This window comes from Macaca nemestrina, chromosome 11, assembly GCF_043159975.1.
Source record: "Macaca nemestrina isolate mMacNem1 chromosome 11, mMacNem.hap1, whole genome shotgun sequence".
In the NCBI taxonomy this organism is placed as follows: Eukaryota; Metazoa; Chordata; class Mammalia; order Primates; family Cercopithecidae; genus Macaca; species Macaca nemestrina.
The window spans coordinates 67,272,506-67,285,075 of NC_092135.1; the positions used below are offsets into that span (position 1 = coordinate 67,272,506).

The following is a 12,570-nucleotide window of genomic DNA, read 5'->3' on the forward strand; positions in this document are numbered from 1 at the left end:
TATATTACGTCAGGATCATTACAACAGGATTCTAGAAATGTCAACATATCAGGCTGAGGACATTCAGAGGAAATGCATCTTAAAATGATCAAGTAGGAGGACTGGGAATGAGAAAACTTGGGTTCAGTTCTTAGAAACCTGAGGAGAGATTCTGGAAAAAGATCCACAGTTATGAAGCAGCAGGTGGTAAGGAGTTGCATATTGCCCCTCAGTTTCTTTAGGAACCTCACACATGGACAGTAACTTAGGGAGCATGACATTTTTTGTACAAAAGAAAAAAGAAATTGGGCCAGGCGCAGTGACTCACGTCCGTAATCCTAGCACTCTGGGAGGCCGAGGCGGGCAGATCACTTGAGGTCAGGAGTTCAAGACCAGCCTGGCCAACATAGCAAAACCCTGTCTCTACTAAAAATACAAAATATTAGCCGGGCGTACTCCCCAGGGCTTGTAGTCCCAGCTACTTGGGAGGCTGAGGTGTGAGGATCGCTTGAACCCGGGAGGCAGAGGTTGCAGTGAGCCGAGATTGCACACTGCACTCCAGCCTGGGTGACAAAGCAAGACTCGGTCTCTCAGAAAAAAAAAAAAAAAGAGAGAGAGAGACAGAGAGAGAGAGAACATATACTGTGTACTGTAGCAATTACAGACTCTGAATTCAGAATCCCTTGAGTTCGCCATTTTCTAGCAGTATGAACTGAGACAAATTACTGAATTGCTCTGTGCCTCCACTTTCTCATCTGTAAAACAGTGATAATAAGAGTACTTACTTCCAAGGGATATTATGAAGATTAACTGAGTCAATAAGTATAAAGTGCTTAGAACAAAGCCTGCAACATATATGTGTATGATGGGTTACTATTACTATACACATTATTATTATATATTATTATCATAGAATGGAAGATGGATGGGTGCAAAAAACTATCAAGAAGAGTAGGTGTTGGTTATTTAGTGACTAAACCATCAACCCAGGAAAAAGAATATCTTTTTTGGTTGTACAAGGGCATAGATGAATCAAGGTAAGATTTCCTTTTGCCAGGCACTGACAGGACCATATAGTAAATCCTATAACTATATTTAGGACATGAGATATAACCCTAAGCATTGTGCAAACTCTGCACAATAGTAATAAAACCCACTTTCTGTGTTACCAACACTGAGAAAGGGTGTTCAAAGGAAGATTATTAATGATCTCTCCCTGCCTCTCCTGCCTTTCCGAAGACTTTTGCAAGACCCGTGGGGTTTGTTAGCGTTTCCAAACTTCTTCCCAGGAAGTCTGAAATGGGTGCTGCTAGGAGTTGCTGTATAATTACTTACTTGATTCCCTCTAAGGAGCTTACGCTAAGAATTGAGGAAAGAAAGCAGATTAACCATTTGAATACATGCCACGGCCCATCCACAAACCCTCCCCTCACTCCTCCGTAAATGGGGGCTTCCACATTCCCCACCCGTCAACCCCAATATGTGATCCAGGAAAATCAATTTATTGCTTTGGCTAATCCTACAACAATAGGGGTTTCATTTTCATTGTAGGGCAATTAAGTTGTCCGACGGGAGGGAAGGAGCAGGAGGGGAAAGGGGGGACTCTCCCATCCCCACAGACAGATTAGTCCCCGCGGTGGCAGCAGCGTCCCCTCTGTCTGTCTGGTGGTCGGTCACACGCAGCTCCTGGCTGCTACCTAGCAACGCAAAGCCAGGGGGAGAGCTCGCCGGTTCCAGCCTCCTCCTCGCCCTTCCCATTCATCCTCGGTCGGGTCTCGGTCTCTCTCTCTCTCTCTCTCTCTCTCTCTCTCTCTCTCTCTCTCTCTTTCCTCTCTCTCTCTCTTCCCCCGCCCCAGTCGTTCTCTCTCCCCTCCTTCTTTCCTTATTCCTCTATATTTGCTTTTCCTCTTCCCTTCTTACTACTTTTATTCTCTCCGTTTCTTTCTCCCTCTCTTTCCCTCTTCTCTGTTTCTGTTAAAACATAAACTCTCGGACAACTTGAGAGAAGTTTAAAGCACTTCATACCAAAAACTATCTGCATTCGATCCCCAAAACTCTGGCCATGCAGACGGGCCTCATTCATCAACACAAAAGCCCCCAGCTCCCAGCTGGAAAGGAAAACTTCAAGAAAAGACTCCAGTCCCTCAGCCGCTCTCGGCCAATCCCACCTCCCAGCCTTATCTTGGCTCGTAAATGATCTGTACGGTGAGAGCGGTCTCTGGGGGGTCACCGCGGGACCAAGTTTCACCAGTGGTGGGAGGGGTGCTCTGGCCCGCGGCCCTGGGCGCGCGAAGGGATCCCGGGAGGGGCGCTGCAGGTGGAATGCTGCGCTCGGAGCAGAGCCCGGGACCGCGCCGCCCAGGAGAGAACTCCGCTTGGGAGAGCAAGCTGCAAACCGCAGAGAACCTCGTTCTCCTGTAAAGTGCTTTCCAGGAGGGTCGGACAAACGCCCGTGGGAACAAAGACAGGGTCTCCGTGGGGTGCGCTGTCACCGAAACTGGCGGGGCTGCTTTCTCAAGTTTGCTGCCGCTCAGTTCGTGGTGAGCGAAGGAGGGGCGCTCCCGCTCCGGGTTCGCGAAGCAACCTGAGCGCCCCACCGGGAGCAGCTCCCGCGCCGCCGCCAGGCCCTAGCCTCTGCCCGGCCGCGCTCCCCTCCGGCCTCCCGCGGACCCGACCCTGCCACAGCCGGGGAAGTGGGCGCTTCACGAGAAGCTCCGGCCGGGGGCTTACCTTGGCCACTGGCCGGCGCTAGGCAGGCGACGAGAGCCAGGAGCAGCGTGCACGCCACTGCTGCCGGCCCGCGATCCATCCCCGCGACGGTCCCCGGCCTCGCCGTTCCTTCCCCGGGAGGTGGGCGCGCGTAGCACACCGCACCGGCAGCGCCTCTGCTAGCGAACGCTCCTTTAGGTCTGCACCTCCGCCAGCTCCTAGTGACCAAAAGCCTGCACCCGCGCCCGAGGCATCCCGTTTTCTACCCGCGCCAGTCCCCACCCTCCAGACAGTGCATAAAGCCCTTTAGACCCGACCGCCCCGGAACAAGCATGCGGGAATCCAGCGGGCAGGCCCCCTGCCGCCCGGCCCGCCCCCTGCACTTTGCAGCGCGGGGAGGAGTGGGCACTCGAACACACGCGCACTCACACATGGACACTCCACAGGCGTGTGCACACTCACACACGCACTCATACAGCCGCATGCACTCCTAAGTGTCACACCAACTGACACAGATTCACAGATTCACTCATACACGCCAGTCACACACGCGCGCACATTCCACAGTCACACTTCCACGCCAACATACATAGTCCCCTTTAAGCGTGCATACACGAGCACACTCCGATGCGCACACTCTCACAGGCACACTCACACGTGCACACGCGCTGCCCTTGCCTCTCCGCAGGGTTCGCGGGGCAGAGAAGCCTGCGAGGCGACTCACGGGGAAATCTGCACGGACGCAGTTTTACTAAATGAGCAATGGAAAAGAATGGACGAGGAGGAAAGTCAAGAATAGAGAAGAGAAAGAAAAAATAAGAAATGAAAAACGAAAGAAAAACCAGACAAGTGGAAATGAAGGACAGAAAGAAAGGGAAAGAGGCAGAGGTAGGGAAGAGAAGGAGTAAAGAGCCTGCTGGATGGAGATCTGTGACCTTCATTCCTGGCCTGATCTCTCTAGGCTCCTTCGGATATCCTGGTTTCCCCTGATAGGATACAGGCTGCTGAGATGGGGTGCTCTGTGTTTTTACAAATTAGAGAGGGAGGTGGATCTTTGTTGGGGAGGTTGGATCCTTATTTAGCAATTATTCAGCACCACATCTACAGGTGTCATGGCCAGATCGCGCTTCTTACAAGTCTGTTCATTTTGAAGCAAAATTGAAAAAGAGCGAACGTCTTCTCCATGCTTCCGGTACCCCTTTATAAGAAGAAACACGAGAGGTTCAGGGAACCCCGCGACTCCCTTCTTTGGGGCAGCTTTGGACAGGCTGGCAAGCGGCCCAGACCCCAAAAGCACAAGTGGCCTTACACCCGCCCTCAGCGCGCGGTCCTCAGCCTGTACGTGACATCAGAGCCCACGGGAGGTGGGGAAAGGAGGGCTGATGCGACTTATTTCCCGGTGTTGGGGACCCTGTGTGAGGAGGGGCTGTTTGGGGACCTGAGGCCATCCCATCATTTCCAGCTCCAGCCCCTGAACCAGCGCGGCGGCTAGTCCCAGGCGCCGGATCCTGGTCCAAGAAGTCAGGAGCCCTTTCCCTCCAGAGAGGGAGCCGTGACGCAGGGAGGAGACAGCCCTGAACGCACGTGGTCGCTGGACAGGTTCCCGCTGCCTCCCTTCCCCGGGGGCGAGAACCTGACAATTACTGCCAGCGCCTTTTCCCGGGGCACCGGTCTTCTGGGGTTCTGCTGACCCCAACAGTCCGGATCGCGTAGCTTCCCTGGGCTGCAGTGGCAGGCGCAGCTTTAGGTGTGGGGGCTAGGGGAGGGAAAGGATAGGTGTTACTTTGGAAAGACAAAAAGAGATAAATACACACAAAAAGAGAAAACTTAGGCTTCAAGAAAAAAAGGTGGAGTGGGGAGCGTTGTGGGAAAGAGTGGGAGAGATTCCTGGATTGGGAAATCCATGGGTCTGTGCTCTGGCCAAAGTCACTGGATCTCTATTTGCCTCCCTGCACAGTGTTGGGCGCTGTACGGCGCGGAGGAGACAGGACTGGGGACAAGATAGTTGGGGGCTGGGGAGGGAGGGGGCGACCCGACCCGAGCGGGAGGAGGGAGGCGGCGAGGGGGCGCGACGCTGCACTCCAGTCTTCGCGGGTGATTTATGCCGGTTCCGGGCTGCCGGGGCGATGGTACGAGACCGCGCCGGGGTCAAGCTGGTCCGACGCCCGCTGAGGCCGCGCTGCATAGTCAATGAGCGTCCCCGCACCTCCGACTTACAAAGAGCGGCCGCCGGCTGGCGGGAGGGAGGACCGCGAGTGCGGGAGGGGCTGAGCTCCCTACAGAGCGCCCGTGGGCGCGCAGGCGCAAGCGTGTGTGTGTGTGTGTGTGTGTGTGTGTGTCCTTTCACTGTAGCAGCCAGGGCTCCAAACATTCCTTTCTGTACTGAAGAGTTCCTCAATTGTTGTTGTCTTTGTGCTCCAGTGTTGCCAACTTACTGGAATTCCTGACGTGGTTGCACAGCAGGGCTCAGGCTGACCGTACTAGCCAGCTGCGTTTGTGTACGGGGCCGACCCCGCCGTTAATCCCAGAATAACGCAGAAGAGGGGAAAGGAGGGAGGGAGAACGGGAGGTAGGAGAGCAGAAAAGGGTAGGGATGGGGGACCACCTAGCGGAGCACAGCCCATCATTCGAAGCACTGTGTATGTCGACCCACACGCTTTTCCACTAGAACAACCCATTTTCTCAATGCAATCCCCAATCCGTGACGTTTGAAAACTGCCTGCACCATGCATATGTTTATCTCTGGCATCCATACCTGAGAATGCCTGTTGCTAGATTGGGGGGATTAAATCTATGGACCAGTACCTGGGAAAGCTCAGGTTAATTCAGTTGCAATTTAAGCCAGCATCGTTTCTCTATAATGCAAAAAGATAATTTCTTTAGTTTTCACATTTCTCTCTCCATACACGTATAGAGGACTTTTCAGAGCAGTCAACCAAAAGAGAGAGGGGAAAGTGAAACCAAGAAGCTTCAGCACCACCATTGCCCCAGAAGCCAAGCTGAAATTTACACCATTCTTGACTCCTCCTTCTTTTTTCCACCCCCATGCCCAAACAATCATGAAATTCTGTTAACTCAAATTCATCAATCCACTCATCAATCTGAATTACAGTGAGAGCCTTAGAATGAGCTCCTTGCTATCAGTTATGCCCCCTCCCATCTATTTTCCATTCGGCAACCAGACAATTCAGCTTGGTAGTTCTATCAAACTAGTGCTTGCAAACAGAGGTAATTACCCTTTAGAGAGTAATGAAATCAATTTAGCAGGTCAAGGCAAGAATTATATTCAAATGAAATATAACAACATAGAGACTAAAATAACTTTCATGTGGAAAAGTTATGTATAACTTTATAACACTACTGTTTCTGTGTGTGTGTGTGTGTGTGTGTGTGTGTTTCCTCCTGAGTGCCATAGAGCCAACTGCCCCCTGAACAGCTCCAATCCAATGTCCTAAGACCTCAAACTCAGCAGGATGGAGCCCAAACCAATACACACACACACACACACACACACACACACACACACTATGTCACCATGTAAAATACATTTCTCATATGCATCTCAGCCAGAAAAGTTTAAGGTATCTCCCCACAAATTACTTATTCATTAAAAAGGGAAAAAGCGACTTTAAGCAGAAAAATATGGTAGATATTTTAATATGTTTCATTATTATTTAAATATGATAAGGTTAACAGATCAAAAAACAACTGCCATTGAAAATATAGTTTCTTATATTCACAGATCCCAAGAGAGGGAGTACACATCTTGCCACAAGGTACCACACAGAGAGGCAGAGGGCAAGGGGGAAAGTGTGGGCAAGCTCCTTTACTATGGTTTCTACCTAAAGGAACAGACAAGGCAGAGTAAGCAGCTTTAGGATTGACTAATTTGTATTTATAAAACAAGCAGGAGGTCAAGGCAAGATGACTGATCAGTCAGGCATATTAACAGATTATCTAGAACAAAGTGTATATGGCATATGCATGCAGGACAGATGTTAAAGCATGAAGCTTAGGCCCAGCACAGTGGCTTATGCCTGTAACCCCAGCACATTGGGAGGCTGAGGCAGGAGAATCACTTGAGGCTTGAGCCTAGGAGTTTGAGGCTGCAGTGAGCTATGATCACGCCACTGCACTCCAGTGAGAACCTGTCTCTCTCTCTCTCTCTCTCTCTCTCTCTCTCTCTCTCTCTCTCTCTCTCGCCTATATATATTAAGGCATTACATTTACAGAAGTTAGAAATGTGGTAAATACAATAGACTCTACATTGAACCAAGGAATCAAAGTCAACGCAACAATCAAAACTAATATAAGACAAACTGACATCACATTCCTCCTGGTATGACACACTCTGAAGGATACAACAGCACTTCTGTGGTATTACTGTGCATGCCCCAAATCTAAGCAGGAGAAAACATCAGTCAAATCAATGTTTTCTCATTTTTTAGAATGTCCAAACTGAGGGACATTTAAGTACTAAAGTATAGTATTTTCAGTATATTTTGTATACTTCAAAAATGGCAAGGTCATAAAAGACAAAGAAAGGCTGAGATATGCAGTTTAGAGATATGCAGCGCATGACCCTAGGGTGGATATTGGACTGGGAAAAAAGTATCTCTAGAGGATGTTATTGGGAAAATCATATATGCATGCCCTCAGAACTCTATTTACTTCCCTCAGCCCAGCACTTGTCATATTTGTTGTATTCCCATGGCCTTCTCAAAACTCTTCCCCTCTGCAGCCATAATAATCTTTTTTAGTCATTATGCCAACCATACACTTGCCTGATTACAACCTTTCAATCATTGTTCCATTATTCCACAATTAAATGCAAAATTTTTAGCATAGCCTACAAACCCTTGCATGATGGGGCCTTTGACAATCTCTCAAACTTTACTTGACAGTTCTGCCACACTGGCCTCCACTTGGTTCCTCAAACATGTACTATGTGCTTTTGCAGCCTTGAAGGTGTGGTTAAGATATGTAGGTCACCCTCCCAAAACTAATCCAGGAAGAAGTTGAATCCCTGTATAGACCAATAACAGGCTCTGAAATTGAGGCAATAATTAATAGGCTACCAACCAAAAAAAGTCCAGGACCAGACATATTCACAGCTGAATTCTACCAGAGGTACAAGGAGGAGCTGGTACCATTCCTTCTGAAACTATTCCAATCTGTAGAAAAAGAGGGAATCCTCCCTAACTCATTTTATGAAGCCAGTATCATCCTGGTACCAAAGCCTGGCAGAGACACAACAAAAAAAGAGAATTTTAGACCAATACCCCTGATGAACATCGATGCAAAAATCCTCAATAAAATACTGGAAAACCGAATCCAGCAGCACATCAACAAGCTTATCCACCATGATCAAGTGGGCTTCATCCCTGGGATGCAAGGCTGGTTCAATATATGCAAATCAATAAACGTAATCAAGCATATAAACAGAACCAAAGACACAAACCACATGATTATCTCAATAGATGCAGAAAAGGCCTTTGACAAAATTCAACACCCCTTCATGCTAAAAACTCTCAATTAATTAGGTATTGACAGGATGTATCTCAAAATAATAAGAGCTATTTATGACAAACCCACAGCCAATATAATACTGAATGGGCAAAAACTGGAAGCATTCCCTTTGAAAACTGGCACAAGACAGGGATGCCCTCTCTCACCACTCCTATCCAACATAGTGTTGGAAGTTCTGGCCAGGGCAATCAGACAGGAGAAAGAAATCAAGGGTATTCAATTAAGAAAAGAGGAAGTCAAATTGTCCCTGTTTGCAGATGACATGATTGTATATTTAGAAAACCCCATCGTCTCAGCCCAAAATCTCCTTAAGCTGATAAGCAACTTCAGCAAACTCCCACATTGCAAAGACAATCCTAAGCCAAAAGAACAAAGCTGGAGGCATCATGCTACCTGACTTCAAACTATACTACAAGGCTACAGTAACCAAAACAGCATGGTACTGGTACCAAAACAGAGATACAGACCAATGGAACAGAATAGAACTCTCAGAAATAATACCACACATCTACAACCATCTGATCTTTGACAAACCTGACAAAAACAAGAAATGGGGAAAGGATACCCTATTTAATAAATGGTGCTGGGAAAACTGGCTAGCCATATGTAGAAAGCTGAAACTGGATCTCTTCCTTACACCTTATACAAAAATTAATTCAAGATGGATTAAAGACTTAAATGGGCTGGGTGCGGTGGCTCAAGCCTGTAATCCCAGCACTTTGGGGGGCTGAGACAGGCGGATCACGAGGTCAGGAGATCGAGACCATCCTGGCTAACACGGTGAAACCCGTCTCTACTAAAAAGTATGAAAAACTAGCAGGGTGAGGTGGCGGGCACCTGTAGTCCCAGCTACTCCGGAGGCTGAGGCAGGAGAATGGCGTAAACCCGGGAGGCGGAGCTTGCAGTGAGCTGAGATCATGCCACTGCACTCCAGCCTGGGCAACAGAGTGAGACTCCATCTCAAAAAACAAAACAAAACAAAAAAAAGAAAAAAGAAAAAACACTTAAATGTTAGACCTAAAACCATAAAAACTCTAGAAGAAAACCTAGGCAATACCATTCAGGACATAGGCATGGACAAGGACTTCATGTCTAAAACACCAAAAGCAATGGCAACAAAAGCCAGAATTGACAAATGGGATCTAATTAAACTAAAGAGCTTCTGCACAGCAAAAGAAACTACCATCAGAGTGAACAGGCAATCTACAGAATCAGAGAAAATTTTTGCAGTCTATCCATCTGACAAAGGGTTAATATCCAGAATCTACAAAGAACTTAAACAAATTTACAAGAAAAAATCGAATAACCTCATCAAAAAGTGGGCAAAGGATATGAATAGACACTTTTCAAAAGAAGACATTTATGCAGCCAACAGACACATGAAAAACTGCTCATCATCCCTGGCCATCAGAGAAATGCAAATCAAAACCACAATGAGATACTATCTCACGCCAGTTAGAATGGCAATCATTAAAAAGTCAGGAAACAACAGACGTTGGAGAGGATGTGGAGAAATAGGAACAGTTTTACACTGTTGGTAGGACTGTAAACTAGTTCAACCATTGTGGAAGACAGTGTCGCGATTCCTCAAGGATCTAGAACTAGAAATACCATTTGGGTCAACCATCCCATTACTGGGTATATACCCAAAGGATTATAAATCATGCTACTATAAAGACATATGCACACGTATGTTTATTGTGGCACTATTCACAACAGCAAAGACTTGGAACCAACCCAAATCACCATCAATGATAGACTGGATTAAGAAAATGTGGCACATATACACCATGGAATTCTATGCAGTCATAAAAAAGGATGAGTTCATGTCCTTTGTAGGGACATGGATGAAGCTGGAAACCATCATTCTCAGGAAACTATCACAAAGACAGAAAACCAAACACTGCATGTTCTCATTCATAGGTGGGAATTGAACAATGAGAACACTTGGACACTGGAAGAGGAACATCACACACTGGGGCCTGTCATGGGGTGAGGGGAGGGGGGAAGGATAGCATGAGGAGATATACCTAATGTAAATGATGAGTTGGGGGCCGGGCGCGGTGGCTCAAGCCTGTAATCCCAGCACTTTGGGAGGCCGAGATGGGCGGATCACGAGGTCAGGAGATCGAGACCATCCTGGCTAACACGGTGAAACCCCGTCTCTACTAAAAAAATACAAAAAACTAGCCGGGCGAGGTGGCGAGCGCCTGTAGTCCCAGCTACTCGGGAGGCTGAGGCAGGAGAATGGCGTGAACCCGGGAGGCGGAGCTTGCAGTGAGCTGAGATCCGGCCACTGCACTCCAGCCTGGGCAATAGAGCGAGACTCCGTCTCAAAAAAAAAAAAAAAAAATGATGAGTTGATGGGTGCAGCACACCAACATGGCACATGTATACATATGTAACAAACCTGCACGTTGTGCACATGTATCCTAGAACTTAAAGTATGATAATAAAAAAAAAAAGAAAAGATACATAGGTCAGAGAGGTAGAGGTCATGGAGTTGCCTCAGTTCCTTACAGCTCTGTAGATCTAGATCCTAACCTAGCATATCCTTACAAAAATTCCCCCTTTTGCTTGAATAAGCTTGAATGGACCTCTGCCCCTTGTAAAACAGAGCTGGACTGAAATGATCAACAATTGCTAAAAAGACATCATAAGGCATCTCACCTACTAGTCAGCTCCAGTATTTATAATGCTTTTTTTCTTGAAGCCTTTTAAAAAATAGCAATAATAACTTTGGACTCGCCAGCCTGAGGACCAGGTTCTGAGCCATAAATTAACAGCATATCTCTGGTGTGTAGCCAGGACCAGGAAAGCCACAGCAAGATCTAAAGGGACAGCCAGTGCAACAGACATATTTTCCACAAACAAAAATGAAGACAACAAGTATAATATCACAAGAGACCCCTCTTAGTTTTCAAATAAAGTTGTATGACAAGTCTTGGCAAAGGTTTAAAGAAACAACAGAGACTCTAACAAGTCTCATTGATTGAAAAATAGTTAAATAAAATTGAGGCTTCCCCCCGCCCCCCCAAAAAAAATCCAAGATATAAAGACACCATTGCAGGAAGACCTGGGATTCAGTTACCTGGGGCTAAGGCCATCACAAATGCTTCCATCAGTCCCTGATCGCTAGCACCAGAGTCAAGACACTGTGCAGGGAGACTTCAGAGTAACAGCAAAGCAGACTAGGAATACAGTTAAGAAAGTCAAAATTGTTAACCTTACCACATTTAAATTCTTCTCTCTCAAGAGCAGTTTATGCCAGTAAAGATCAGTGAAAACATCTGGCTAGATGGGTCTTGAAGGCCAGAAGACCAAGATGATTCCATCAGTCTCACTGTTCCTCTCTTATCTCAGAGATTGTGAAAGTGCTGAAGGTATAGAAAGGCATATGATAAGGAGTAGTATATGCAGGAAAGAAAACACCTATATTTAGTCAGAATGTACATAGGATCCTTCAAGTGAAATCAATGAGGACAATTACTTCGAGGTCACCATTACATGTAAATCCAGTCTTTGGTGTTCACAGGTTTGGGAACATGCACCAGAATTCAGCCAAGCTCCCTATCAAAGGCGTCAGGTCTATCTTGTTCATCACCAAATCTCCAGAACCTGGCACAGGACCCAATACATGGAAGGCCCTCAGTAAATGTTTGGTGAATGAATAAATGAAATAAGACAGCACAAAGTCTATATTTGGCGTCTGGCATTTCAACCAAATCAGAATCTAGATATCGAATAGACTTTACAGGATACAATGTATGCTGAAGTGATCTTGCTATCTTGAGTACCATGGAAAAACATCCTCAGAGTATTTCAGTCTGAATTTCTCCTTAGTCATACTTGCCTTCAGGACCTACAGTTAACTTTGCAATGTGAGTTGAAATAGGGCAGTATTTCTCTAATGTCCGTAGAGGACTTTTGGCAATATTTGGAGACATTTTTAATTATCACAACTGAGAACTCCTGCTGTCAACTAGTGGGTAGAGGCCAGGGATGCTGCTAAAACATCCTGCAATGCACAGAACAGACCCCACAACAAACAATTATCTGCCCTCAAATTTCAATAGTGCAAGGTTAAGAATCCCTGAAAGAGAACAATCAAATTTTAAATATTTTGACAACAAAGTATTTAAGTTGGATTTCAGACCTAGAGCTCAAGAACAAAATTATAAAATCCATTTAGAAACCACTTCTGCTAATTTCCTTTTTCTAGTACTGGACAATACAGTGGGCAAAGGACTATAATTCTGTAGATGAAAGTTCAGTCAAAAGAAACAGACATATCTCACTTACAGTGGGAGCTGAACAATGAGAACACATGGACCCAGGGAGGGGAACAAAACA

At 46.6% G+C, this 12,570-nt stretch overlaps 1 protein-coding gene and 1 long non-coding RNA gene across 2 annotated transcripts in view; one reads left to right on the forward strand and one right to left on the reverse strand.

Moving 5' to 3' along the window:
• LOC105483280 (LDL receptor related protein 2) overlaps positions 1 to 2,924 on the reverse strand; it is a 214,626-nt gene extending 211,702 nt beyond the window's left edge. Inside the window, exon 1 of the mRNA XM_011744068.3 lies at positions 2,710 to 2,924. Coding sequence (XP_011742370.2) covers positions 2,710 to 2,788 — 79 coding nt within the window. The 5' untranslated portion in view covers positions 2,789 to 2,924. The remainder of the gene's footprint in view (positions 1 to 2,709) is intronic.
• Positions 1 to 12,570, forward strand: part of LOC105483281 (uncharacterized) — a 39,118-nt gene that overhangs the window by 1,570 nt on the left and 24,978 nt on the right. The gene's annotated exons all lie outside the window — the stretch shown is intronic.